Below are 27,637 nucleotides of genomic sequence, written 5' to 3' on the forward strand. Positions count from 1 at the left end.
GGGAAGAGCTGGTGTGGGGGTTGGGCAAAGGCCCAGGTTAACTGCTGGTAACCTAAGGCCCAAGAACTGCCCTTGACTCACTTCCCCTCTTCTTGCTTTGCCAGGGATAGTTAAGCCACTATGAGCTCGGGACCCGGTATCCCTCTAGTGGCCAGGTGGGTTTCCTATCCTCGAGGTTTGGGAGGCTCCAGGATCTGGAATGGGGGCTGCCCAGCGTGGACCTCCGATGGGTACGCACCGGGTGAGTTGGGTCGGCCAGGAAGATTGAGAGCCGGGAGCCCAGCGGCGCCTAGAAGGGGCTGATCGATGCTCTCGGCACGCAGCGCGGTGGAGAGAGAGCCAACCCCTGGGTGGACAAGGGCGGGGCCGCGAGCTAGGGAGGGAGGGACGCGTCTGATGGCGAGTCGCTATTGGCAGGCTGTTTGCAGGAGGTGCCGCGGGCGGCGGGGTTAAGCTCTTAGCCACCGCCCCGGCCTAGGCACGAGCTCGGAACACTGAACCCGCACCTCGGACCTGCAGTCCGCCGCCGCACGCCATGGACCTACGCCTCTGTCCCTGCCGCAAGGCCCTGCTCCCGAGTGGCCTCCTGTTTGAACTGCTGCTGCTGCTGCTGCTGCTCTCGGACCCGGCGCTCCAGGCCCAACGTCACCCCCCAGTGGTGCTGGGTGAGGCGTGCGTCTGGTGGTGGGTCGGTCCAACTGGACTGGGAGAAACAGGGCCTCTCTCTGGTCTGCATCTAATAGTGAAATGGGGGATCGTCTTGGTATCCGTCTTGTCACCTGGGTCTGCCAGTCCACCACCCGCCATTCTGGGCAAGGGTGTGGTCAGCCTCTTACCATCTGCCCCTGGTTTAAAAAAAAAATGGGAGTGAGTGGGAGTGATACCACCCGGTTGTCCACTCTATCAGCAGTCCCACAGCAGTGCCAAGTTTTGCTTCGCCCTATCCCTATTTTGTAGCTGGAAAGAGGCCGTTGGGCTCCACTCCTGGGGCTGGTGGGGGTGGGCAGGGTTGCCTCAGAGTTGGCCTCTCATTGGCCTTGGTCTGAACTAGTTGTTACTTTTAACCCCCCAAGCAGTCTGGTACATTCCATGTTTCAAAGGGCACTGCTGGAAGCAAGGTATTTGGGGAAAAGATTGCTATTCTAGCTGGTCACCAAGCTCATTTTCCCTCACCCTCAACTTATCAAATGGATGGCAATGAGCCTGAGGGAGGAAGGCCTCAGGGAAACAGGATTACTGAAGACAGGGAAAAGGGTTGGGACAATAGTCATGGACAGGTGTCAGGGAACATGCACGTACACTCACCCCTTCTAAACCCAGTTAGACCAGGCTGTTGGGACTGGGTGACTTCCTTGATCACTCCCTCCTTGGTTTGAGGCCTGGCAACTACACAGGAACCAGTGTTTCCTTGTGTCGGTGGGCCAGGATTAAACCTCTCACTGGAGAGCCTTAGGTGTCTCCTTCAGCCCATATTTCCCATTTAGAGATAGTGTGTCAGTGGCCTGCCCAGGACTCCAGGGAGCAGAGGCACACTGAGGCATACCTTACATACTGAGTCTGCTGCAGCCACCCCTCATTTGCCCACCCACGCTTTTCTTTTAATTCATTTTTTTAGTTTTCGGTGGACATAACATCTTTGTTGGTATGTGGTGCTGAGGATCGAACCCGGGCCGCACGCACGCCAGGCGAGCGCGCTACCGCTTGAGCCACATCCCCAGCCCCCCACCCATGCTTTTCTACTAGGGATATTTTAGTGGGAATGATGCAGACCACAGAAGAGTAGGGTTGATAGGCAGCATGGTTTCAGGAGGCCCCAGTAGAAGTTCCAGGTCAAGAAATGCTCAGTCAGGTGTGGTGGAGCAAGCTTGTAATCACAGCAGCTCGGAGGCTGAGGCAGGAGGATTGCAAGTTCAAAGCCAGCCTCAGGAAAAGCGAGGTGCTAAGCAACTCTAAGCAACTCAGTGAGGCCCTGTCTCTAAATAAAATACATATAAGGGCTGGGGATGTGGCTCAGTGATCGAGTCTCCCTGAGTCCAATTCCCCAGGGGTATTCTGGGCCCAGATATACCTTGGAATTCGTGCTGTCTTGACCCTTTCTCCCCAACTTTCCAGAGTGGGACTAACAGTGACCCTCAGAGATGGAGTCTGCTGGGCAAGCCAACCTGGATGAGTAGGTGTCAGAGAAGGCTTTCTGGAGTATGATGGAGATCAAACAGGGAGATTCCTTCCAGGGAGAAGGAACTACAAATCAGGAGATAGGCAAACTCTGGGCTGGCTGGCTGGAATGTGTGATGGGGGAAGTGAATTGGGTAGGGCTCATGACCTGTTGGGTCATAGGGACTTTATCCTGGGGGTCACAAGAAGCCATGTGTGGGCTAGGGAGTTCTGAGCATGAGGGGTGTGGCATTGGGAAGTATGTGGTTAGCACACAGACTTTTTGCCTGAATTGGTACTAACTGTACTCTAATTTGTCCAGTCCTTGCTTAAGTCAGCAAAGGAGCCTGAGCAGATAGAATATTAACCTGCCCATTTTCTCAGGGAATTGGGATGATAGTGTTAACTCAGACCCCTTGGCAGGCAGTGGTGGAGTTGACCTTGAGGATGAATCCTCTAGGGGTGGATGCCCAATTGGTGGAAGAGATAGCAGAAGCCAGAGAAGTGGGAAGAAACTTTTTAGGCAAGCCATTCCCACCTTTCTGTTTCCTTATCTGTTAGGTGGGGATAAAGATAACCCCTCCCAAGGTTATTTGAGGCAAATAACCTTGTATGACTCTTATCCTAGTTCTAGGCCCTGGGGGTCTTAGGAAGTGGCCATTGCTATTTTTAGAGGCCTAATAGTCTGACCAGGGCAAAGGGTATCTGGGAAAAGCAGATCTGGTGACTTCCTTATTCAGCCATTTCCCCCTTTGTTGGAGGCAGTAACCTGCCTAGTCCACAGGCATATTTTCTTCATACTGGAGACTCCTTGCCTTTAGCACCCACATCATTAAAGGAAGTATCTTCTACCCTGAAAACACTGGAATGGTGCACAGGGAAGACACACCCTGTGCTGGGCTGGGTTCAGTCAGTAAGCAGTGAATGTCTGGGGCACTGAATGCTGGCTGTTCATCAGTGGTCAAGGCCTAAATGGAGCTGTGTTTGGGAAGTGTTGAGAGCATGGCATGTGGGGGCAGGTGTGGCCTGAAAAGGTCAATAGGAGTAAATAGACTATAAAGGGCATTGAATACTGGGCAGTAAAGCAATGATGATAGGCTTAGGTGTCATAAAGGGTCCAGGGCTCAACTGTTTCTGTTGATGGCTTCCCTCTGACAACCCTACCTTAGACTGCCTTGTCTGGATTCAGTTCAGTTGCCCCTGTGCTATCCTGTTTCCCACTTCTCTCTCAGGGAGAACAAGGCCGTCTGTATGTGTGTGTGTGTGTCTTTTTTTTTTTTTTTTTTTTTTTGTAGCCTGGGATGACTTAAATAGAAGTTTAGGCCTTAAGGATTTCTATCTAATGACAGGGCTGTAGTCTTGGCCAAATTTTTAAAAAAAATTAGTTTTAGATGGACACAATATTTTTATTTTACAGTTATGTTGTGCTGAGGATTGAACCCAGTGCCTCATGCATGCTAGGTGAGCACTGTACCACTGAGCCACAATCCCAGCCCAAATTTTAGGGATTTGAGAAAACTCAGAGGGGTCTCCAAGCTCCTTCTAGTCAGAGCTCTTATTTGGATCCATTAACTATAGAAACTAGAAAAAAAAGAAAAGAAACTCTGTATGTGCTTGTGGGGGATGGTTCAGGTTAAGATCTTATTTGTCAGATAAGGAAACTGAAGCTTAGCAGGGGGAAGTGACTTTGCCCTAAAGCCCCTTCCAATAATCTGAATGGCCTAGGAGGAAGTTCCAGTGAAGATTTATTTTATCTGGAGTTTGGGAGAATGTTAGGGGCTTCCCCACAAACATGTCAGGCCTCTCCCAAGTCCTCCACAGAGTATGTACCCATAGGCTTTGTTTTGTGCTACTGTATGTGCCCTACAACAGTAATAGCTGATCTGCATGAAGATGATACCCTGGCTTCTATGTCAAGGTCCCTGCTTTCTGACTTTCCTGCCCTGTGCTTTAATTTGCAGAGTAGAACTGCAGAGGTCTGTCATTATGTCCATGGCTCTGCAGAGAGGAGGCAGTCCTGCTGTAGACTTGAAGGTTCTTGGGGGTCTCCAGCTTGCCAGAGTTCACAGATGTCCTTTGTACCCCCACAGTGCCTGGTGATTTGGGTAACCAATTGGAAGCAAAGCTGGACAAGCCCTCCGTAGTGCACTACCTTTGTTCCAAGAGGACCGACAGCTACTTCACTCTCTGGCTGAACCTCGAACTGCTGCTGCCTGTCATCATTGACTGCTGGATTGACAATATCAGGTGGGGGCTGGGGCACATGGACAGGTACCACTCACCCGTGGGGCCCAGGAAGGCCTCCAGAGTCCATTTCCTTCTCATCTCTATCTCAAGAGACCTTGAGGTCAGTGACCTCTCCCTCCCCAGGCCCTCAATCTGTTCTGATCTGGTCGGTCAGCCACCTCTGCACTCTGCTAGGAAGAACTCTCTTCCCCTTTCTGTTGCTCTTGTCCTTCCTCTCTCCAGTTTAGCCCTTACCCTTCAGACCTTACACATAGAGTTTCTATGCCTCGTCCAGCCCCTATCTATGGCTCTACTGTTCCCTTTGTCTGGGTCTTGGTCACAACTGCCTCTGTAGCTGCTTGTTCTTCCTAGGATATGCTCCATGTCTTTGTACATGCTTTGTACATGCTGTTTTTTCCACATGGAATTTACTTGTACACTTTCATCTGATAAATTCTCTCCCATTTACCCTTGAAAACCTGACCGTAGTTCCTTTATGAAGTCTCTCCTGCCAATCCTTCCCCAGGCCGCATGAATGCTTCCTTTAACCATCAAGTGCCAAACTATGTTAAAAGGATGATTCCCCAAAATTAAATATAGGCACTGTACATTTTGTATACAGTCTTATGCCACATTCAATCCCAGACTGCATATGTAATGGTGGTTTCATAAGATTATAATGGAGCTAAAAAAATACTATCACCTAGTGATGTAACCATTTAACCTAATAATGAAATGTATTATGCATCTTTTATGGTGGTGCTGGTGTAAATAATCCAGTACATAATACTTTTTGGCGGGCGGGGGTACTGGGGATTGAACTCAGGGGCACTGGACCACTGAGTCCCAGCCCTATTTTGTATCTCATTTAGAGACAGGGTCTCACCTCGTTTTTGCTGAGGCTGGCTTGAACTTGTGGTCTTCCTGCCTCAGCTTCCTGAGTCACATAATACTTGATAATAATAGTAAACCAGGAGCTGGGGTTGTGGCTCAGGAAGAGCTCTTGTCTAGCATGCGTAAAGCACTGGGTTTAATCCTCAGCACCACGTGAAAAAAAAATAAATGTATTGTTTCCACCTACAACTAAAAATTTAAAAATATGAAAAAAAATAATAATAGTAAACCACTATATTACTGATTTATGTATTTACTTACACAATATTTTATTGTTATTTTAGAGTGTACTCATACTTACTAAAAGAAAGGGGGGGTTACTGCAAAATACTATGCCATGTTGATACACTCTATATGTTGCTTTAGTTAGCTTTTTTGTTGCTGTGACCAAAAGACCTGGAAAGAACAATTAGAGGAGGAAAAGTTTATTTTGGCGCTCACAGTTTCAGAGGTCTCAGCTCATAGAGAGCTGACTCCATTGCTCTTGGCCTGAGGTGAGGCAGAACATCATGGTGGAAGGGTGTGGTGGAAGAAAGTAGCGGGGAGTATGGCACCAGGAAGCAGAGAGATAGAGAGTGCTCTAGGGCTGGGGATGTGGCTCAAGTGGTAGCGAGCTCACCTGGCATGCGTGTGGCCCAGATTCGATCCTCAGCACCACATACAAACAAAGATGTTGTGTCTGCTGAAAACCAAAAAAAAAAAAAAAATATTAAAAAAAAAAAGAGAGAGAGAGAGTGCTTTACTCAGAAGGGACAAAATATATACCTGGGGGCTGGGATTCTAGTTCAGTGATAGAGCACTTGCCTAGCACGTATGAGACACTAGGTTCAATTCTCAGCATTACATAAAAAAATAAAGATATGTGTCCATCTACAACTAAAAAATTAAATATATATAATATATATATATATATATATATATATATATATATATATATGGTTATGCTTATGGCCTAATCAGTTCACCTCTGAAATTTGTTGAATTGCCTCATATGTGAGCTTTCTAGGGATAACTCATATCTAATCATAACAGATCACACAATGAAATTGCCAAATGACCCATTTCTCAGAATGTTTTGGTACTGGGCATTGATTCTCCTGCCTCAGCCTCTCAAGTCACTGGTTTACAGGTGAGTACCACCACACTAAGCAACGAGTGCTGTTTTTAAACTTACTTTCCAGGGACTGGAGGTTTGGCTACTAAGTGTTTCCCTGACCTGTACAAGGTCCTGGGTTCCATCCTCAACACCTCAAAACAAGACTAAGATTTTCTTAGTTCTGGACTAAGGAAATCTGGAAACTCAAAAAAGTTACAAAATTGACTACTCCCTCAGCTAATAAGTGGCAAAATCAGAATTCAAACTCAGAAATTGTGTTACTCCAGGTTAATGTTCCCTCCCACACTGACTTCCCTGAGGGCAGGGATTATAACTGTCTTTATAGCAGAAGAAGCAAGAACACTCATGCTCAATAAACTTTCACGAATTTAAAGTTTTCCCCAGATACCTACTGGCTACTTCTCCAGGTACCCTGTTTTCCCTGTTTATGTTGCCTGCTTTGTTCACTATTTTTTCCTCAGTGTCTGATTTGTGTGTGATCAGGGTTATTTCTGGGCTGTTGATCTTCATTTCTATTTTTGTACTGAAGACATGGCCTTAGGTACTGCCAACTGGAGGTGTGGGCAGTTACTGAGAGGGGCTTGTCTGCCTTTGTTGAGCCTCTGACCTGTTTAGATTTTTAAACAAAACTGCTTTGGTTTCTTTTTTATTTATTTTTTCCCCTTTGGATGCCAGGGATTGAACTCAGGGGCACTCAACTACTGAGCCACATCCCCAGCCCTTTTTTGTATTTTATTTAGATACAGGGTCTCACCAAGTTGCTTAGCACCTTGCTTTTGCTGAGGCTGGCTTTGAACTCATGATCCTCCTGTCTCAGCCTGCTGAACCACTGGGATTATAGGCGTGTTCACCACTCCTGGCTGATTTTCTTGTTTCTTTAATTTTTTTTTTAGTTGTTGATGGACCTTTATTTTATTATTTATTTATATATATTGCTGAGAATCAAACCCAGTGCCTCACACATGCTAGGCAAATGCTTTACCACTGAGCTACAACCCCAGCCCCTGCTTTGATTTTCTAGAACAATTTTCTGCACTTTGTTGGATGGCTTTTGGGATAATCTATAGAATGAGGAGAATGGGCCCCTAGGACCTATTATTTGGGTCAGTGCTGGGGATCTTGTCAGCTTTTTGTGATCCCTGTCCCCCAACATCCCCCCATTCATAATATAGGCCAGGTACAAGGCCTGGGCTGAGGTATATAGAGGACAGGTTTACTCTTCTTCCACTTTGTATACAGTCGGTGTAAGAATACAGCCTGTGGTAAGTACCAGAAAGCCTCTGTGGCTGATCTTTAAGGGGGTGGGTGGTAACTTCACATTTTCTTGGGCATCAAGGCCACAGTAGGAGTCCTAGCCTAGCACAAGAGTTTTCTTCTGTCTTGCCCCCAACCCCACGTTCCCATCATTCCTCTAAGCCGTCCCAGCTCCCTACCTGAAGCAGAGGGTAGAGCAGCCATGTATTCAGTCCTGAAGTGTGGGGGGGTCCCTCGTGTCTGGTTCTGTATTGCACTGTAGCTATAGAAATTATCTATATCAATAGAAAATTAACAAAAGGGGTGTTAGGGATATCAAGCAACTGGCATATATGTCATGGTTTTAGGAGATTGTTGGCCAAATCCTATGTGTTATAGTCACTGGCAGGTGAAATATAGATATATGCAATATCTATATCTACCCATCTGTATATCTCCATCCATCTATATCCTTGGGATACTAAGCAAGTCATTTGAACATGGTTCATTCTTGTCTTCTGTTGATGGTATGATTGGGATGAGGCTGGCTACTGGGTCTAATGCCTAAAGCAAGAGGGACCCAGCTATACCCACATGAGTCTGCACAAGGCTTTTCTTCTGTCTCTTTATCTCGTCATGACATTCCTCTGGGTTTTTGTCTACCTTCCTATACTCCCACCCTCCTAGCAGCTACAGTCATAAGGCCCTGAGGTGGGGTCCCTGTCTGATTCCGTTATGTGCTATACTCACCATCTCTTTTGCCCTGTGATGCATTGTTGGGTGGCAAGAGCTAGATCTACAGGGAGGGAGTGATGGGAGCTTGCAAGATGGGCTGCCTTCTGGAGTCAAGTGTGAAATTCACAGCAGAGCTAGGACTGGCACTTCCTTCTGGCTGGTCCAGGACCTCATTCTAGGGTGAATGATATTAGAGGGAAGGGAATTTTGCTTTGACATGAGTCCTGTGGTCAGTCTTTGGTGTAAGCCTCAGTGAGGGATTCTTGTTTGGATGTGGTTATTTTTTTTAATATTTTTTAGTTGTAGGAGGACACAATATCTTTATTTCATTTTTTTTTTTAATGTGGTGCTGAGGTTCGAATCTAGTGTCTTATGCATGCTAGACAAGCACTTTACCCCCATGCCACAACCTCAGCCCCATGGATGTGGTTATTCTGATCCATGCTTTATAAACATGCTTTGTTACTTTTTGGTCTCTTTGTTTTACATCTAACTAAACCCTGGGGATGAGAAGGGAGTATGACTCAGGTCCCTGTATCAGTTTCCTCATTTTGTTTTTTGGTGCCAAGGTTCAAACACAGGGCCTTGTGTGTGCTAAGCAAGCAAGGCTTTCTTATGGTAGTTGGAGATTTAGCTCTGCCATTGAGCCATATCTTCTGCCCCACAGGGCAGTATTGGGACACACCAAGCTTAATGTCATCTCTGGATCACCAGATCACTATTCTCTCCCAACAGGCTGATTTACAACAGAACATCCCGGGCCACCCAGTTTCCTGATGGTGTGGACGTGCGTGTCCCTGGTTTTGGGAAGACCTTCTCATTGGAGTTCCTGGACCCCAGCAAAAGCAGTGTGGGTATGTAGCTCCTGGGGCTAGAGTCTTTGCTGGACTCCTCAAGTTGGAGGAACCCCACTGGTTTGAAGGGATAACCTGTGAGCTATCTCTGATCAGTGTGGGCACACAGCTCTATACTCCTCCTCCAGAGATCCATTTGGGAGACATCACAGTTTTGGTGTCAGTAGTGGTGTGGGTGTCTGGTGCTAGCTGTACCTTCTCTAATCTTGCATATTTTTGTCTATAGGTTCCTATTTCCACACCATGGTGGAGAGCCTTGTAGGCTGGGGCTACACACAGGGTGAAGATGTCCGAGGGGCCCCCTATGACTGGCGCCGAGCCCCAAGTAAGAAATCACCCTCATTCCTTCCTCAAGGTTCTGGGAGGTGGGCAGAAGGCAATTATAGCTGCCATAGGTCTTGAGCTCTCAGCCCTGGGCTCTCCCCTATCTCTGGGCCCCTGTGGTCACACTAATACCCCTGGTCAATCTTGTCCTATTCTTCCCCATCCCTTATCCCAGGACCTCTGGGCCTCTGAACCCTGGGGAGGGTTGATAGATAAGACTGACAGGAAAAGGGGCCCCTTTGTCCTCCCTTTATAGAAGCTGGTGGGGAACCAGACTGCTTCCATTTGGGTTTTAGCACTCTCCCCACCCTCTAGTCCTGGGTCTGGCCTGAAGAATGGTCAGTGGTGCAAGCCCCAGGACCCTTCCTGCCTGACCCCTGCTTGGCTCTGGCCTGCAGATGAAAACGGGCCCTACTTCCTGGCCCTCCGAGAGATGATCGAGGAGATGTACCAGCTGTATGGGGGCCCTGTGGTACTGGTTGCCCACAGTATGGGCAACATGTACACACTCTACTTTCTGCAGCGGCAACCACAGGCCTGGAAGGACAAGTATATCCGTGCTTTTGTGTCACTGGGAGCTCCCTGGGGGGGCGTGGCCAAGACCCTGCGCGTCCTGGCCTCAGGTAAGACCTACCTGGCCCAGTGTGGGTGGCTAGTCCCAGGAATGCCTCCTTTCTCTCCTTCCTGCTAGGCCAACACCCTTCATGTCACTTCCTTGGTTCAGTGCCTTTCTTTCTCCAGAGCAACATTCCTTTTCAAATATCTTTTTTTTTTCCTAAAAGAGGATCTAATACTACTACTAATTTCACATCTTTAATTGATAGCCCTTGTAATCTGTGTTTCTCACACCTTGTATTTGGAGAGGCACAACTGCTGGCCTCACAGCCACTTGCATGTACAAATACACCACAAACATATACATGCACACACATTGCTAGGTCTGGCTGCTGAACTTTTTTTGTCTCAAATGTCTTCTCATTCCCCCTTGCCTGCATCCTCACTTCTTCATCTTCACCTGTGCCCCAGAGGAGGAAGACTGGACCACCATTTCCTGTTTATGAGTTGTATCTCCATCTGTGGGCAGGGGGGGAGTCTCTGTGGGTAATGCATGGAGGAAGCAGGTGCAGATCTGGCTGGGCCTGCTTGTCTTGGCAGTTGGAAAAGTCACCACCTTGTTGGTTCCTCCGTAATCCACTTGCCTTTTTATGACTGTCAGAACTTTCTAGTTGTAGCCATGGGGTGGGGCTTCCTGCTTTAGGAAGAAGTTTCTCTCCCTTTGCCAGGACTGTGTGGGAGCCCTGAGGACCTTCACTTTGGGGACTGAGCCAGGACCATGCCAGGCTTCCTCCAGTCATTAGCACTGTCTGACTGCTTGGTCAACTATTCATTATGATTGGGTCAGGCCCAGTGCCTGTCTCAGCGACCTGAGTTGTCTGGATAATGAGGTCATGACTCAGACATTCAGGACTGGGTGCCATGATGGAGTTCAGGCCCCAGCCCATTTCAGAGTTTCTTCCTTTTCCTCAGATGCTAGAAAATTGTCGTCAGCACTGGCAGTCCAGGAGTAGGGGGTGAGATGTGGGAAGGTGAACCCCTAGGGGCATCCCTTTCCTCAGAATCTTATAAAAGTCCATAGCAGGCAGAGCTAAGGTCATATGGTTTCTGTTTTCAGATATTGTGGCCCCTGTCTCCAAGTTCAGATCACCCCTAGAGGTCTCACTGGCTGATGGGTGTGTTTGTGGTGTTATATTCCAGTAGGTGAAGGTCTGACTCTGTCTGTAGCTTCCCCTCCTGCCCTGTCTTCAATAATCATGACCACCAGATCAGTGCACAGGCAGGTAGGTAGGATGAGATCAGGCTGGCTGAATTCTGTTCTGAGCTTAGGAAGAAAACAACATGTATATAGTTCAATGTGATAGAGAGGACCTATTGCTTCACCTTAGACAAAGCCAGTGCCCACAGGTGTGGTGATAACATGTTTGGAGGAGGGTACCAGTTACAGGTGAGGAAATATAATAAATCACTAGGAAGAAGGGGAGATGGTGTATTGCCTAAATCCCTTGTGAGGAAATGCAAAAGAAACAAAACAAACAACAACAACAAACAAACAAAACAAAAAACCCCACAAAGCTTGGATTCGCTTCCTAAATAAATGTAGCAAAAATAAAGGGAAATACTATCTTAGCTACTTGGGAGGCTGAGGCAGGAGAATCAAAAGTTTAAGGGTTGGGATTGTGGCTCAGTGGTAGAGCGCTGGCCTAGCACGCACAAGACCCGGGTTTGATCCTCAGCACCACATAAAAATAAAGGCATTGTATTGTGTCCATTGCCTGGGATCCAGCAGAGGACATGGTCCTGAACCTGCTGCCCATCCTATTTGTGTTCATCAGCACAGAACTGATTGAAGTCCTCTCCCTGCAGGAGACAACAACCGCATCCCTGTCATTGGGCCTCTGAAGATCCGGGAGCAGCAGCGGTCTGCAGTCTCCACCAGCTGGCTACTGCCCTACAATCATACCTGGTCACCTGAGAAGGTGTTTGTACACACACCTACAACCAACTACACACTGCGAGATTATCAACGGTTCTTCCAGGACATTGGTTTTGAAGATGGCTGGCTCATGCGGCAGGACACAGAGGGGCTGGTTGAAGCCATGGTGCCACCTGGTGTGCAGCTGCACTGCCTTTATGGCACTGGTGTCCCCACACCAGACTCCTTCTACTATGAGAACTTCCCTGATCGTGACCCTAAAATCTGCTTTGGTGATGGCGATGGCACTGTGAACTTGGAGAGTGTCCTGCAGTGCCAGGCCTGGCATAACCTCCAGGAGCACCAAGTGTCATTGCAGGAGCTACCAGGCAGTGAGCACATTGAGATGCTGGCCAATGCCACCACCCTGGCCTATCTGAAACGTGTGCTCCTTGGGCCCTGATTTCTGTGCCAGGCAGGGCTGCTGAATGGCTTGGCCATGGGGTTTCCCCCAGTCTCTGGGACTGTCATCAAGCTCCTGGGTCTTGGGCTTTGGATTATCTGCCTTGAGAAAGTACTATTTCTTATCCTTCCTCTATGGTAGTGAAGAAGGAAAAAATAAGCATGGACTCAAGGGACACTTTATAGAAAGAATGCTGCTGCTGTTGGATTTGTTGTGACCTCAGAAATGGGCTCTGCAGGGTGGATTGGTTGGTACCTGGCCCCAATCTCCAACTTGGGGGTCATACATTCCTTCTACCCCTATGGCCTTTCCAAACTTGCCCACTGGCCCTTGGACTTCCTGTGAGAGATGTTATTTAGCGATAGTCCCTGCCCCCACAGGTCCCAGGGTGACCCTTTTCACATGCTGGCCTCAAGTAGGCCTGCTGTTGGCCATGGGTGGCTGGAGCTGCTGGCTTCCCTGTGGCCTCACTGGTAGACACAGTGGCCTGACTTCAGGCCATGGGGTAGGCTTCATGGGGTAGCCTGGTACCCCCTGCAGGCAGGGGCAATTTGTTTTGTTTTCCATGGTTCCCAGATCCAGGGGCATATACTCCACTCCTACCTCTCACCTCCAGGAGCAGCCTACTCTGGATCAGGCAGCAGATGCTCCCTCAGTTTTGGGGGCTATGTCCCAGAAGCCCTGATCCCCTTGGTTGTGCTGTGTCAGTCCTAGTATTGAAGCTGGCTCCCTTGGCTCTGGGACTGTGGTTCAAGGAGAGCTGTGCCCAGTGCCATGACCTTTTAGGGAACTGAAGGAAGCAACCATGGCTGCTCAGAGCTGCCCTGAGGTGCCCTCTTGCAAACCCTACTACCACATTACCATCCTGCTAGGGTCTCTTAGAACCTAGCTGGGCTGGCACAGGGCTGAGAGGTAGTGGGTTTCTGACCCACTGCCCAGCACCTCCTCCCAAGAAGCTGAATGGTATTTAGTTTCCAGGGTCTAGCCCAGAGACTTGAGAGCCAGGAGCCTAGGGCCCATCTAGGGGTTTTCTGTCTGCCCCAGGGATGCTATATGGTCTCCTGTGATAGCTGGGATGGAGAATCTGGACCTGCCTAATGGCAGTGGGTGCCAAATGGGCATGTGGCTATAGGCTGAGATCTAGGTCCAAAGCCACCTTCAGGCTGGTCTGCATTGTTGTACCACCAGATTTCACAATTCTAGATTTTCCATGTTGTACACATGTCCAGCATCTGTCTCTTCCTTTATTCCTGGGTGGTGATCCCTGTATGGGGCTCTGAGCAGGCTGTATCTAGATACTGGCAATAAAAATATTCTGAATGGTGTAAAGTGTCCTGGACTACTCTGAGCATGAGAAGAGGGAGGTTATGGAAGTGTGTGGACAACTAGAGAGGCAGGTTATCAGGGACTGGACCTTTTTTTTTAAAGAGAGTGAGAGAGGAGAGAGAGAGAATTTTTAATATTTATTTTTAGTTCTCGGCGGACACAACATCTTTGTTGGTATGTGGTGCTGAGGCCGCACGCATGCCAAGCGAGCGCGCTACCGCTTGAGCCACATCCCCAGCCCAGGGACTGGACCTTAACTTTGGGACAGAGACTGAGGGAAGCAGAGAGGCTAGGCTGAGACTGGTATAGGCAAAGAGAGATGGGACCAAACAAATGGTAGAGAGGAAACATACATAGGGATGGGGTCCCAGACTGAACCTGGTAGTGGAAAGCCTGGGGCCAATAAGGTTGTTAGGAGCCCCAGTTCCTGTCTCTCACAGAACCCCTCAGCCTACACTCCAGACTTTGATACAGTGTTGGCCACTAGAAGGCGCTCACGCCCTCTCAGGACTAACTATAGTACCTGTTAGTAGGACTTGGATAAAAGGGGTAACCCAGAGAGGGGATGAAGATACCTGAGAATACAGAGACCAGCTGCAGAACTGCCCTCTGTAAAAGGATGACAAATCCCAGCTCTACCAGTTCCTGTCAGGTAGCCTGGGCAGCCTCGTGGCCCTCCTCAGTCTGTTTCGTGGGCTAAATAAATATATCCTGCAGGGTGGTGCTGTGAAGCACTGATAGTGTTGGAGAATATCTGAGTCCCTGGTGCCGTGGGCTTTCAGTTGATGGGTTGCTTGTGACACAGCAAAGTCAGAGGTTTGGAAGCCAGCAGGTTTACGTATGCAATTGTTGCAAGGACAAGTGGACTGGCTGCTACCAAGTTTCAAAAGTGTCCAGAACTGTCCCTCTGCCTGGCCAGAGAGGCTGGAGGAGCCGGTCCTGGAGGTAAAGGGTCAGATGTACTAACCCAAATATGTATATATAGTCCTTTATACTTATGGAAGTTGTTCTAAGCAGAGGACAAAAGAAGTTAGCATTATCAAGGGCTCCTCAGACTGTCATCCCAGGCCTATGGGTGGGTAGGACAGGGAATGGAAAAGGTTTTTTTGGGGGGAGGGGGCGGTACCGGGGATTGAACTCACAGGTACTCAACCACAGAGTCACATCCCCACCCCTATTTTGTATTTTATTTAGAGACAGGGCCTCAATCAGTTGCTTAATACCTTGATGTTGCTGAGGCTGGCTTTGAATTTGTGCTCCTGCTGTCTCAGCCTCCCACCTGCAGCTGTTCAGAGGAAATGGAAAAGTTTTTAGGGGAGGCTCAAAGTTATTACAATCTGTATTTTAGGATCATTTCTTATCCTGCAGAGATGGGTTAGAGCAGGATAGGGATTGGGAGGCTATTGTAGCCCAGGAGAAAAGCAATGCTTGTAGCCTTGGGGACAGAGAGGATGAAAAGATCAGGTGCTGCTGGACCACTAGGTGGAGGGGAGCAAGCATCTGAGTGTAGTCTGGAGCTAGAGGATGTGCAGTTGTCAACATACAACTGGGAGAAATGAATGAATGACCCAGTAGATTCATTGTCTGAGGTAGACAGGAAACCAAGGGGGAGGGTCCAGGAGCCCATGAGGTCAGGAGGAGAGGGAGAGGACAGAAGGATGCAACTCCTCAAAGAGGGGCACCACCAGAGTCGGGCAGAAAGAGGACAGAGCCATGGGGGGTCCCAGATTTTGCTAAGGGAGCCGGCAGTGACTGTGTCTGCCAGGGCCTCAGTGATTTGAGTCTGAGCAAAGTGTGCAAGGACAAGTCCTGGGTGTGTGCCTGTCGGGAGCTCTTTAAGTGAATTGTTTGAGTCTCTTTGGATGTGGGGTCCCCCAGCTAAGGACCAGATGGCAGATGGGAACAAGGTATGAGGGCTCTTTACAGCTCCGAATTGTAGCATCCGGGTGAATGTGGAGGCCCCCCCCCGAGGGGGGGGCTTCCTGTGACTGCGTGCAGGGTCTGGAAGTGACCATCCAAGACAAGGGTGGCTGGGCCCAACTCAAGGTCCACACCAGTCTCGACGCGGTAGGCTGGGGGCAGCCCAGGAATCTGCACGTACTGGCCGGGCCCGGGATCGTGGATGCCGCGGCATTGTCTGGGGCCCGGAAGCGACGCCGCCAGAGGCTGCGGCGAAGAGCCCTGTCCCGAGGTAGCGCGCGCTGTCGCGATCCGGTGGCGGATGACGTGGCGGGGGCGGGGGCGGGGCCTGAGCGGCCGCCGCGGCAGTGCGGCTGGGCGACCGAGCATCCTGGCGGCGCCTGGCCACCGAGAGGTAACGGGCCGGGCTGCGGGCCAGGGAGCTGGGGCGCGGGGACGCGAGGACGCGGGGCGTAGGGCGGGGAGGGGCAGGGACCGCCTCCCGCGGGGCTGAACCCTCCGAGCTGCCGCCGCCGTCGCGTGCTGGATGCCGGCCGGAAACTGCTCTGGGCGGGCCGCAGCCGCGTGAGGGTGACGCTGTGAGTGTAAGAGGGACCTGGAGCTTGAGGGTGACGCCAGGAGTTCGGGAGACCCTGAGTGTACGACTGAGTGTGTGAGAAAGACTGTGTGTGTGTGTGTGTGTGTGAGAGAGAGAGAGAGAGAGAGAGAGACCCCTAGGGTCTGGTGTTGGCTTTGTGAGTGTGCGAGACCCTGAGGTAGGGTCTTTTAAGTGAGAAAAACCACGGGTGTGAGAGAGCCTTCGTGGGTGTGTGAGGGAGAGATCGTGAGGGTGAGAGACTAGGAATAAGTTGTTCCGAGAGAGAGAGACGCCGATTGTGAGAAACAACCTGTGCTGTGTGACACGTTGAGCGAGTAAAGGTCCGAGGGTGCAAGGACGGAAGTGTGCGAAGGCGGGAACCACGCTTCTGGGGTTGCTTCAACCCTTGCCTGGGGTCAGGGCTTGGAGCGCTGTGATATTGGAGCTCGGGAACAGGATGCTCCCGTTATTAATGGTTCCTCTGAGTGTCTCTATATCCTGTCATCTCATTTGACCAGCTCGTGTCATAACTGTCAGGAGATATTTGTGAAACATTTTGAAAATTCTCCACTGAGCGCTAAGCCAACAGCCTGGTCATCCTGTTGTGTAATGGTCAGTATAAATAGGAGTCAACATCTAATTTAACAGATGTCTTGGAGAACCTCTCATGGGCACTGGTCTATGTACGTGGTGACACAAATTAAAAAGAACTCAGTCTCTGCCCTTGATGGAGAAAAAAATGGCCCACTTGGCTAGCTAATGTAGCAGCAAGGTAGCAGAATATGCTAAGCCATCTGGTGCCTTATTCCCCGATTTAAGATCTAGGAGAGCCGGCTGACTGCTTTCTGGGGTCATTTTGCCTCTTTTTACCTGGTGGGGCTCTTCAGGAAACTGTCCATGCTGCCTACATTTTTCAGGTCCCATTGTGGTTGTATACTGATGGCTTTTGCTTCCTGACTTTGGTCTCAGGGTTGTTATTTGTGTTGTTATATTTGATTTTCTTTTCCTGGCAAGTATGTGGAAAACCGCAAGCCTGATTTTTTTTTCCTTATCTTGTTCATTTCTACCTCCTCCCTTTATCTGGCTGTGAGCATATTTTTATTGAACACCAAAAGTGTATACCAGATATGTGATTCATCTTCCCTGTATTTTAAATTTTTTTTTTTTTTTTTTTTTGCCATGTTGAGGATCAAATGGAACTTCTTGAGAGAGGAAATTTCCTGACCTCTGTGTTTCCTGCTGCAGTCTCTAGGATATGGAGATGTTTCTACAAAAGTTATGCAAACAGTGTTCATGGGACCTGGGACTCTGGAGCAGCAGCTGCCTAGACATGCATGATTTCAGATAACCAAGCTCCTTTTTTGAAGTTTGGGCTGATTGCTTCAGTTACATCCCTGCTGTGGGTATGATGGAACTCAGAAAAGGAGGGCTGCCTCTAACTGGCATGTAAAGTCTATTTTTTTTTTTTTTTTGGAGGGGGGATTGGACACAGGGGTATTTAACCATTGAACCACATCCACAGCCCTTTTTCTTTTTAAGCTGTCAATAGACCTCTATTTTATTTATTGATACTTGGTGCTGAGAATTGAACCCAGTGCTTCACACATGCTAGGCAAGCGCTCTCCCACAAACCCAGCCCATCTGAAGCCCTTTTTTTTCCCGTTTTTTTTTTTTTTTAAAGAGAGAGTGAGAGAGGGAGAGAGAAATAGAGAGAGAGAATTTTTTAATATTTATTTTTTAGTTCTCGGAGGACACAACATCTTTGTTTGTATGTGGTGCTGAGAATTGAACCTGGGCCGCACGCATGCCAGGCGAGCGCGCTACCGCTTGAGCCACATTCCCAGCCCCTTTTTTCCCGTTTTTTGAGACAAGATCTCGCTAAGTTGCTTAGGGCCTTGCTAACTTGCTGAGGCTGCTTTGAACTTGCAATCCTTCTGCCTCAGCCTCCTAAACTATTAGGATTATTGGCATGTGCCACCATGCCTGGCTTGGTATGTAAAATCTAGATTTTACAAAGGGAAGTATCCTCCCTCCTGTTTATTTAAAAAATTTTAAAAAAATTTTCATTTAAAAAATTTTTTGTTGTTGTTAGTTATAGATGAGTAGCATGCATTTATTTTATTTATTTATTTTTATGTGGTGCTAAGGCTTGAACTCAGTGCCTCACACATGCTAGGCAAGTGCTCTGCCACTGAGCTACAGCCCCAGCCCCTAGGTTCATTTTTTGATAAATTGCCTCATATTCTTTGTTGCAGAGATAGACTGGCCACAACAGATAAATGGAATTTGCACTTGCTGTAGAGGCTTCATTTTCTTCTCAGTAGTTTACCTGATGAATCAGTTTATAAAAGTGTGATTTTTGTGACAGGTAAATAATGTTGCTCTGTTCTATATTGACTTTCCTTGATCTTTATGATTTATAAAAGTTTTAGTTATTTGCATAAAATATGAATGTATTACTAATAAAGAGAATGGTTTATACATCACTAACAACTCTTTAATATTACATGTTATGTAACACTAATTTATTATGCAAGTAAGTTACATATTTATATCTCTTTCTAAAAAGTAATTATGGTGGTTTATAATTAAAGATACTTTTAATGAGGTTGTTAAAAAAGAAATAGAGAAAACTGGGGCTGTCACTGGTTCGATCCTTAGCACCATATAAAAATAAACAAAATAAAGGTATTGTGTCTATCTACAACTAAAAAAATAAAATAAAAAAAAAAAGAGAGAGAAATAGAGCAAACTAAAGCCATGGGAAAGACTAGGTAGCAAACACTGTTGAAATACAGGCATCTTATCTACTATGATTGGGAGCTAAATTTGATCCTGAGTTTTCTGATATTCTAAGTACAAAGGCAAACATAAGGGCCATATGATTTTTGTCTTTTGATTGGAAGTTATAATAAAAACTTTCTTTGTAATCAAACTTTGATGTCTGTTTTTTCTTCAGAAATTGCACATGATAGTTTCATGGTTGTTTTCATCAGGAAATTTTAGTGGTCTGGTAAATTACTGAATTAGCTGCAGAATTCTTTAAAATGGGATGAAATCTGTTAGAAAAACTGTTTTGTCTTCCCCTTTTTTTTCAGCACTGGGGATCCAACCCAGGGACTCCTGCATGTCTTTTTTTTTTTTTAGATTGAACTCAGGTGTGCTATACCATTGAGTCATATCCCTGTTCTTTTTATTTTTTATTTTGAGACAGGCTATTGCTAAATTGCTGAGGCTGGCTTTGAACTTGCAGTCCTTCTGCCTCAGCCTCCCAAGTGACTGGAATTACAGGCATGTGCCAACATACCTAAATGCATTTTATCTGGGCTTAACACTGTTATTTCAAGATTGGACCTTATCAGGTACATTGAATAATTTAATGAAACCTGTTTCATTTTTTCTTTCTTTCTTCTTCCTTCTTTTGTGTGAGTGAGTGAGTGTGGTGTGTGTGTGTGTATGTGTGTGTGTGGTGCTGGGGATTAATTCCAGAGGCATTCTACCACTGAGCCACATTCCTAGCCCCTTATTTATTTATTTATTTATTTTTTGTTTGTTTATTTTTTTTTTGAAAGCAACTTTTTTTTCTTTTTTTTTGAGAGAATTTCATTATTTATTTTTTAGTTTTCGGCGGACACAACATCTTCATTTGTATGTGGTGCTGAGGATCGAACCCAGGCCTCACGAATGCCAGGCGAGCACGCTACCGCTTGAGCCACATTTCCAGCCCTATTTATTTATTTTTGATTTTGAGACAAGGTCTTGCTAAGTTGCCTAGGACCTCACTAAATTGCTGAGGCTAGCCTTGAAACTGTGATCCTCTTGTCTCAGCCTCCCCATTAGCTTGGATTACAAGCGCATGCCACTGCACTTGGCTCAGTCTACCTTGAAATATTATTGAATTGCTTCACATGAAAGAAACAGTATGCTCCCAATTCTTCCCACTTATTTTTTGTGTTATTGTTGTCAGACATTTTACTTTTAAGTATGTTACACATTGCTACTGTTTTTGCTGTAGGCATCAGTTATATTCTAATCAACTGAAAATAATCAACAATGTTTTCTTTTTAATATTTACCTTAACTATTGTATATTGTCCCATAGCTCTTAGATGCTCTGGTATGTTTTACTTTCTTCCATTTTGACTCATGTTTTCGTTTTTCTACTAAAATTCTATATTTAGCTGGGCATCACGGTGTATGCCTGTAATCCCAGCAGCTCGGGAGGCTAAGTCAGTATGAACGCGAGTTCCAAGCCAGCCTTAGCAATTTATTGACGCACTAAGCAACTCAGAGAGACCCCATGTTTAAATAAAATATAAAAAGGGCTGCTGATGTGGCTCAGTGGTTAAGTGCTTCTGGGCTCAATCCCTTGTAACAAAATAAAATTCCATATTTGTTCCCACTTGCTCCCTAACTTTAACTAGAGACTTCAATGTATTAATCATAATTATTTAATCTTTATTTTTTGGAGATTCTGAGGATCAAATCTAGGCCTTATACCTGCTAGGCACGTACTCTACCACTGAGCTATACCCCCAATTCCACTGTAATTATTTTATTTTATTTTTTATTTATTTTTTTTTTAAAGAGAGAGAGAGAATTTTAATATTTATTTTTTTAGTTTTCGGCGGACACAACATCTTTGTTGGTATGTGGTGCTGAGGATCAAACCCAGGCTGCACACTGTAATTATTTTAAATTGTTAGTTTGATATGTCCAATATCTGGGTCATTTCTAGGTCTGGTCCTATTGATTACTTTGCTTCTTTATAGTGAGTTGTTTTTCTTGCTTTTTTGGGTTACTTGTAATTTGTTATTGATTTCCAGGCATGGTGTGTAAAATAGTAGAAGCTGAGGTATATAATATTTATTCTGTCTGGGTTCAGTGGCACACATCTGCAATCCAGCCACTGGGGAGGCTGAAGCAGGAGGATTACAAATTCAAGGCTTGTCTCTGCAACTTAGCAAGACCCTCTCTCAAAATAAAAAGTAAAATAAAGGGCTGGGGATGTGGCCCAAGTGGTAGGTAGATGCTTGCCTGGCATGTACAAGGCACTGGGTTCGATCCCCAGCACCACATAAAAGTAAAATAAAGATATTGTGTCCACCTAAAAACTAAAAAATAAATATTAAAAAAAGAAAATATTTAAAAAAAGTAAAATAAAAAGAAAAAGGACTGGGGCCAGGCGCGCTGGTGCGTGCACCTATAATCTCTGCAGCTCGTGATGCTGAGGCAGGAGGATAGCAAATTCAAAGCCAGCCTCAGCAATGGTGAGACACTAAGCAATTCAGTGAGACCCTGTCTCTAAATAATATACAAAATTAGGCTAGGGATATGGCTTAGTGGTTGAGTGCCCCTGATGAGTTCCTGGTGTGTGGTGGGGAGGGCCTGGGATGTGGCTCAGTAGCAAAGTGCCCCTGGGTTCAATCCCTAGTAGTGGAGGGAGTTGGGGGTGAGAATTATTCTGGGAAATGGGTATTACCTCTTCTTTTGCTAGGTTGTTGGTGTGGAAGTTTGAGTCAATTAGGAGAAGAGCTGTTTGGGGTTTGTTGTTGCTATGGTTACCTTAGGTAACTTTATCTTCAAATTCCTCTGGAATTTCCTTGCATTCAGGGCTCAAAGGGCAGGCTTTTCTCAGTGTTTCTGCTTGACTCTTGCCTTAGCTTTTCTCAGGACCCATCTCTACCACACTCTGAGTTATACTAACCTGGTGGTGGGAAGTTTTCTGTTTTCTTGGTTCAGCCTCAGTCTCAGGAGGTATTTCCTTGAATCTTGGGGATAGATCTTTCTGGGCGATCCTGCCCTCCCCCCCAAGAAGTAGGACACTTGTAATGGTCTTGGTCAGAATTTCCTGCTCCTCTCCCAGTCATAGAGGGTTCTCTATGCCCCAGTTACCTTGGGAGTGACAGAGTTTGCTGTCCTTTCTCTGTGGGGCCAAATTGGCTTTATATTATTCCTTTTCCAGGCCAGTACTACTGAGAGAGAGAGAGAGAGAGAGAGAGAGAGAGAGAGAGAGAGAGAGAGAGAGAGAGAGAGACTCTGCCCAGTGTTTCTTTCTTTTTCTGGTGGTGCTGGGGATTGAACCTATGGCCTTGTGCATGCAAGGCAAGCACTTTACCAACTGAGCTATATCCCCAGCCCAGTATTTATTTCTTTTTTTTTTTAAATATATTTTTATATTTGTTCTAATTAGTTATACATAACAGTAGAATGCATTTTGACATATCATACATAACTTCTCATTCATCTGATTGTACACGATGTAGAGTTACACAGGTCAAGTAATCATACATGCACATAGAGTAATAAAGTCTGATTCATTTTACTATCATTGCTACCCTCATGCCATCTCCCCTCTCTTCACTCACTACTTCTGTCTAGTCCAAAATATCTCTTTGGGCTGGGGTTGTGGCAGCAGTAGAGCGCTTACTAGCACATGCAAGGTCCTGGATTCTATACTCAGCACCACATAAAAATAAATAAATAAAATAAAGGTATTGTGTCCAACTACAACTAAAAAATAAATATTAAAAAAACCTCTATTCTCCCCCAACCCATCCAACCCATTGTGAATTAGCATGCACATATCAGAGAAAACATTCAGCCTTTGGTTCTTTGGGATTGGCTTATTTCACTTAGCATAATATTCTCCAGTTCCACCCATTTACTGGAAAATGCCATAATTTCATTCTTCTTTAAGTCTGAGTAATATTCCATTGTGTATATATTCCAGTTTCTTTATCCATTCATCTGTTTTTTTTTTTTTTTTAAGAGAGAGTGAGAGAGGGGAGAGAGCGAGAGAGAGAATTTTTTTATTTTTTAGTTCTCGGCGGACACAACATCTTTGTTGGTATGCAGTGCTGAGGATCGAACCTGGGTCGCACACACGCCAGGCGAGCGCGCTACCGCTTGAGCCACATCCCCAGCCCTCCATTCATCTGTTGAAGTCCTGCCCAATATTTCGTGTGAGCACCTACTGATGCCTGTAGAGAAAAACCTCTGAATGGGTGGCTCTTGATAACCCATATTTGACCTTTAGTAACTCATTGAAAAAGTTCTTGAATTCTTCTTGCCCACCTATATGGTGGTCCCATCATTTTCCCACTAAGTGGAGCTTATATTTCTCTCTTGTTGGAAGTGGTTGTCTTTCCTTCAGTTTTACTCTAGTTAGTTGCCCTGTAACCTCAGCTTTCTTATGGTTTCAAGGAAATTATGGTTTTATAGATTATCTGGATTTTTCTTGTCACTGAAGTGAGAATAATACTTTGTTTCTAAGAGGAAGTTAATAGTCAAGAACTTCCTATTTTATGCTAGATTTTTTTTTCTTCCAGTGAAATAACCTTATGTCACCTCTTCCCTCTTTTCCTTGCTTCTAGAAGTTATCTTTCAGCAATATTAACTCGGCTAAGAAAGCTTCATACTGAAGAGTTTCATATTGCCTAACTTGATGCTTACAAAAGGTCAGTGAGGCTGTTAGGGAAGAATAGCTGGAAAAGAGAAGGGTGAGATACATTTGGTAAGCTGTGGTCTCTGACTACAGGACCTTCTCACTTCCATACTACCATACTGCCTGATTTTGTGTTGAGGGCATGGTCCCTAACGATCTTTTTCATATTATAGGCACTTATTTTATTTTTTGCAGTACTGGGGCTAGAACCCAGGGCCTCATACATGCTAGGCAAGCTCTCTACAACTCATCTACATCCCACCTATATCCCATGTGCTTAGATTTTGTGGAGGCATGTGAAGTGAGATGTAGACAGAGAAGGCAGGGGAGGGATGGCCTTGGAGTTGTGTGGCCAAGCCATCCTGGGATTTAGCCATCTGTTCTTGGGGAGCTTGCTGGAGTTACATCACAAGTCTGCTCTTGGGTGTTTAACAAAGAGAAGGAACTTTAATTACTTTTGTCCAAGGACATGTGCTTAGAGTCAATCACATTTTGTTATTGAAAGAAGAGAAAGAAACCTCAACTACTCTCAGTTGTCTGTGAGGGTGACTCTCCTTGGCTGAAGGAGGAGTTCTTTTTAAATTCCAGCAGAAATCTTGTTCCTTATTCAGATGCTGGGACTGAGATGCTAGAAAACAGCTTGTGGAGCTGTGACTGTACTCTCCCTTTTAAATAAACTACTGGATAGTTTCACTGGCATGTCAGACCTACTTAATAAAGCAGGTCAGAGCTGGGTACAGTGGTACTTGTCTATAATCCTAGGTACTCAGGATGCTGAAGTAGGAGGATCAGAAGTTTGAGGTCAGCCTGCACAACTCAGTGAGACCCTATCTCAAAATAAAGAATAGAAGGGGCTGGGTGGTAGAACATCCCTGGGTACAGTCCCTTGCTGAATAAAAAAATAAAATAGTCACATCAGATGCACCATTGTCATACTGTACAAGTACAAAAGGAAGATCTGGTAGCCTGAGCTTCCTACCTCCAACTGGGATCTGATGGAATAGAAGAAGTTGGAACGGTCCCTGGGACCAGGCATCTTTGCTCTTCATCTCTGTGCTGAATACGGTAGAAAAGGTAACCTAGGTCTCTGGGCACCTGACTCTCACGTGAGAATATGGGTTCTCAGCTGTTTATTGGATTTGTTCCCATGAATGCCTGGACTCACCTGACAGACATGTGAAAACAAATCTGTTCCCACATGCCTGCATAGGGAAACCTGCATGGCTTGGTGTCAGAGGTGAAAAATAAAAGTGGTGCTGCCTGAAAGCCCTGCCCCATCTAAGCAGAGATAGGCTGGCTCATCTCTGGGACGGGGGAAGGCTTCTGGTGCCCCAGAGAAACTTTTTCACTCAAGCTCATGTCCAGACTCTGTAACAGAATTGGGGCAGGTAAGGCAGGAACATCGGGTGGGATCTGTGGAGATCAAAATTTTCCCTGACAGGTGTGTGTGTGTGTGTGTGTGTGTGTGTGTGTGTGTGTGTGTGTTTACCCGCTCCCCCCTGCCCCCCAGACAGATTCTCACCAAGTTGCTGAGGCTGGCCTTGTGATCCTCCTGCTTTAGCCTCCTGAGTAGCTGGGATTACAGGTGTGTGCTATTGTGCCTTTCCTCACTCTTTTTTTTTTTTTAATTTAGAGAGAGAATTTTTTAATATTTATTTTTTAGTTCTCAGCGGACACAACATCTTTGTTTGTATGTGGTGCTGAGGATCGAACCCAGGCCGCACGCATGCCAGGCGAGCACGCTACTGCTTGAGCCACATCCCCAGCCCCCTTTCCTCACTCTTGAGTGACTGTGATTCCCTTGCTCTGAGCTTAGTGAAGCCAGGATATGTCATATACATCTTTGTTGAGTGGTGTGGAGGCTTCTGGAAAAATGGTGTGCTGATTGCCTTCTTATCCCTGGAAGTTATCCCTTTGACCTCTATAGACTGACTCCTGGATGGGAATCAAATAGCCCACCAGATTCCTTTTTCTAAAAAGTGAGGTAATTTCAGGGGATTTGAAGCATGGCCCACACAGAAATTTTGGGAGGACGAAGTCTACACCAAGCACAGGGTAAGGAAGGTAGTTGTCTTCCTCTGACAGATTCTGGGTCCTTTGTAGGTAGTATAATGTGAATCCAACTTCCTTAAGGTTTCTGGATTAGCCCAACTCTAATCCAAAGGTGGTACTGTATGTACCATCTCTCTATGGGATGCTTTCCAATGCCAAATCTGTCACTAAGAGAAGCCTATAGCTTTTGTTGGATGTCAAGACTCCAGGATAATGTTCTGGAAAAATCTTAGAATTTCAGCCCCAGGTAAAAGTGAGGGGTGTATTGAGGAAAGCAAGTAGACAAATGTTTAATCCCAGTTTATGGTGCTCCTTGGAGATCCTTCCTCCATTTTTGTCTTGTTGTATAATCACTTTCTTTTGGGTACTTTGGAAAAAGAAAGGTATTGAATGGGCAAGCAGCAATGTGGGGAGTAAGGTGAGTGAACACGGGTATGTATTTCCACACATGTTCTCTTCTTGATCCAGTCCCTGCAAAAGTGATATACTCTAGTCTAAGGATCTTTTTAATCCTTCTCTGTACTGCTCATGTTCTTTACTATCCTGAGAGTAGCTATAGATCTCTCTGTGTGAGGCTGGACACTGTGAAAATTCTTGACCTTTATATGAGAGCTGGGTAGGCAGCTTGGTAGGCAGCTTGTATACTTGGTGTATACAATGAGAGGCCTTTCAGGCTAGAGAAGGCTATGTACATGCTGCAGGGGCTTTGGTCTTCTCTGCATGGTAGGTTTGTGTGTTTTAAGCTGGTAAGAAAAGAGCAAAACCAACACTCAGGGAGAATGAGTCCACTGGACAAACCCAGTGCCTACCCACAGGTCTCTTGTTGGAAACCACCATCAAATCATGCCTGTATTCTCATGGGTATCTTTCTCAGGAGCATTAGAAGTCTGCCTATCTCCATTTTCCTGTGTCCTATTGTGGGAACTGAGAAATATATTGTATTTTGTGTGTAGCATACTGTCTGTCCCTAAGCAGGAAGTGGGCAGGGAAATTTGCCTGACTCGCAGGTCTAAACCAGAACCTCACCAACTCCTGCCAAAGATTTGACATACTTGTTTTCTTTACCAGGCTAGTGTAAACACAGTTGTGCAGGAACCATTTGCCATGGAAGCCAGAGAGATTGTGAACCCCGTACCCAGCTACCATCTCATCCCTGAGGCCAGCCAGCCCAGGGTGGAAGAAGATGTCAGCTTGCCACCTCAAGTTCCCTCAGAAGCCATGCAGCTGAAGAAGGAGATCTCTCTGCTGAATGGGGTCAGCCTGGTGGTGGGCAACATGATTGGCTCAGGGATCTTCGTCTCACCCAAGGGAGTGCTGGTATACACTGCCTCCTATGGGTTGTCACTGGTCGTGTGGGCCATTGGTGGGCTCTTCTCTGTTGTGGGCGCCCTTTGCTATGCAGAACTGGGGACCACTATCACCAAGTCAGGGGCCAGCTATGCTTATATTCTAGAGGCCTTTGGGGGCTTTATTGCCTTCATTCGCCTATGGGCCTCACTGCTAATCATTGAGCCCACCAGTCAGGCCATCATCGCCATCACCTTCGCCAACTACATCATCCAGCCCTCCTTCCCCACCTGTGATCCCCCGTACCTGGCCTGCCGTCTTCTTGCTGCTGCTTGCATATGTAAGTATGGGGGCTGAATGTGAGAGGATATGTGGGGGCATGGGTGTGTGTGTGTGGGTGCTGTAATAATGGTATGGGTGCCTTATATTTAAATAACATAATTTGCTGGGTATAGTGGTATAAAACTGTAATTCCAGGAGGCTGAGGCGGGGGGGGGGGTCACAAGTTCAAGGCCAGGGTAATTTAGTGAGACCCTGTCTCAAAATAAAAAATAAAAAG

At 46.4% G+C, this 27,637-nt stretch overlaps 2 protein-coding genes across 16 annotated transcripts in view; both read left to right on the forward strand.

Moving 5' to 3' along the window:
• Nucleotides 1-276: 276 nt before the first annotated feature.
• On the forward strand, nt 277-13,799 carry PLA2G15 (phospholipase A2 group XV). 2 transcript variants are annotated; one of them, XM_081274194.1, is made up of 6 exons: nt 277-665; nt 4,245-4,401; nt 9,095-9,213; nt 9,440-9,538; nt 10,061-10,160; nt 11,959-12,214. In XM_081274194.1, the coding sequence occupies exons 1-6, from the start codon at nt 536-538 to the stop codon at nt 12,065-12,067; spliced, it is 714 nt and encodes a 237-aa protein (XP_081130320.1). In that variant the 5' UTR covers nt 277-535; the 3' UTR covers nt 12,068-12,214. The 2 variants fall into 2 exon arrangements, with proteins under 2 accessions (XP_081130320.1, XP_081130319.1); XM_081274193.1 differs by having other exon boundaries at nt 280-665; nt 9,936-10,160; nt 11,959-13,799.
• Nucleotides 13,800-15,850: 2,051 nt separating this feature from the next.
• Nucleotides 15,851-27,637, forward strand: part of SLC7A6 (solute carrier family 7 member 6) — a 39,429-nt gene continuing 27,642 nt past the window's right edge. The window contains exons 1-5 of one of the 14 annotated variants that reach the window (XM_081273549.1): nt 16,161-16,294; nt 17,481-17,739; nt 18,549-18,661; nt 19,508-19,655; nt 26,860-27,418. In XM_081273549.1, coding sequence (XP_081129675.1) covers nt 26,896-27,418 — 523 coding nt within the window. In that variant the 5' untranslated portion in view covers nt 16,161-16,294; nt 17,481-17,739; nt 18,549-18,661; nt 19,508-19,655; nt 26,860-26,895. Of the gene's footprint in view, nt 16,111-16,160; nt 16,295-16,811; nt 16,906-17,480; nt 17,740-18,548; nt 18,662-19,507; nt 19,656-26,859; nt 27,419-27,637 lie in introns of those variants that run through there. The other 13 variants (XM_081273550.1, XM_081273556.1, XM_081273555.1 and 10 more) reach the window with 13 other exon arrangements.

Source organism: Spermophilus citellus, assembly GCF_964194105.1.
Source record: "Spermophilus citellus genome assembly, chromosome: 18".
Taxonomy (NCBI): Eukaryota; Metazoa; Chordata; class Mammalia; order Rodentia; family Sciuridae; genus Spermophilus; species Spermophilus citellus.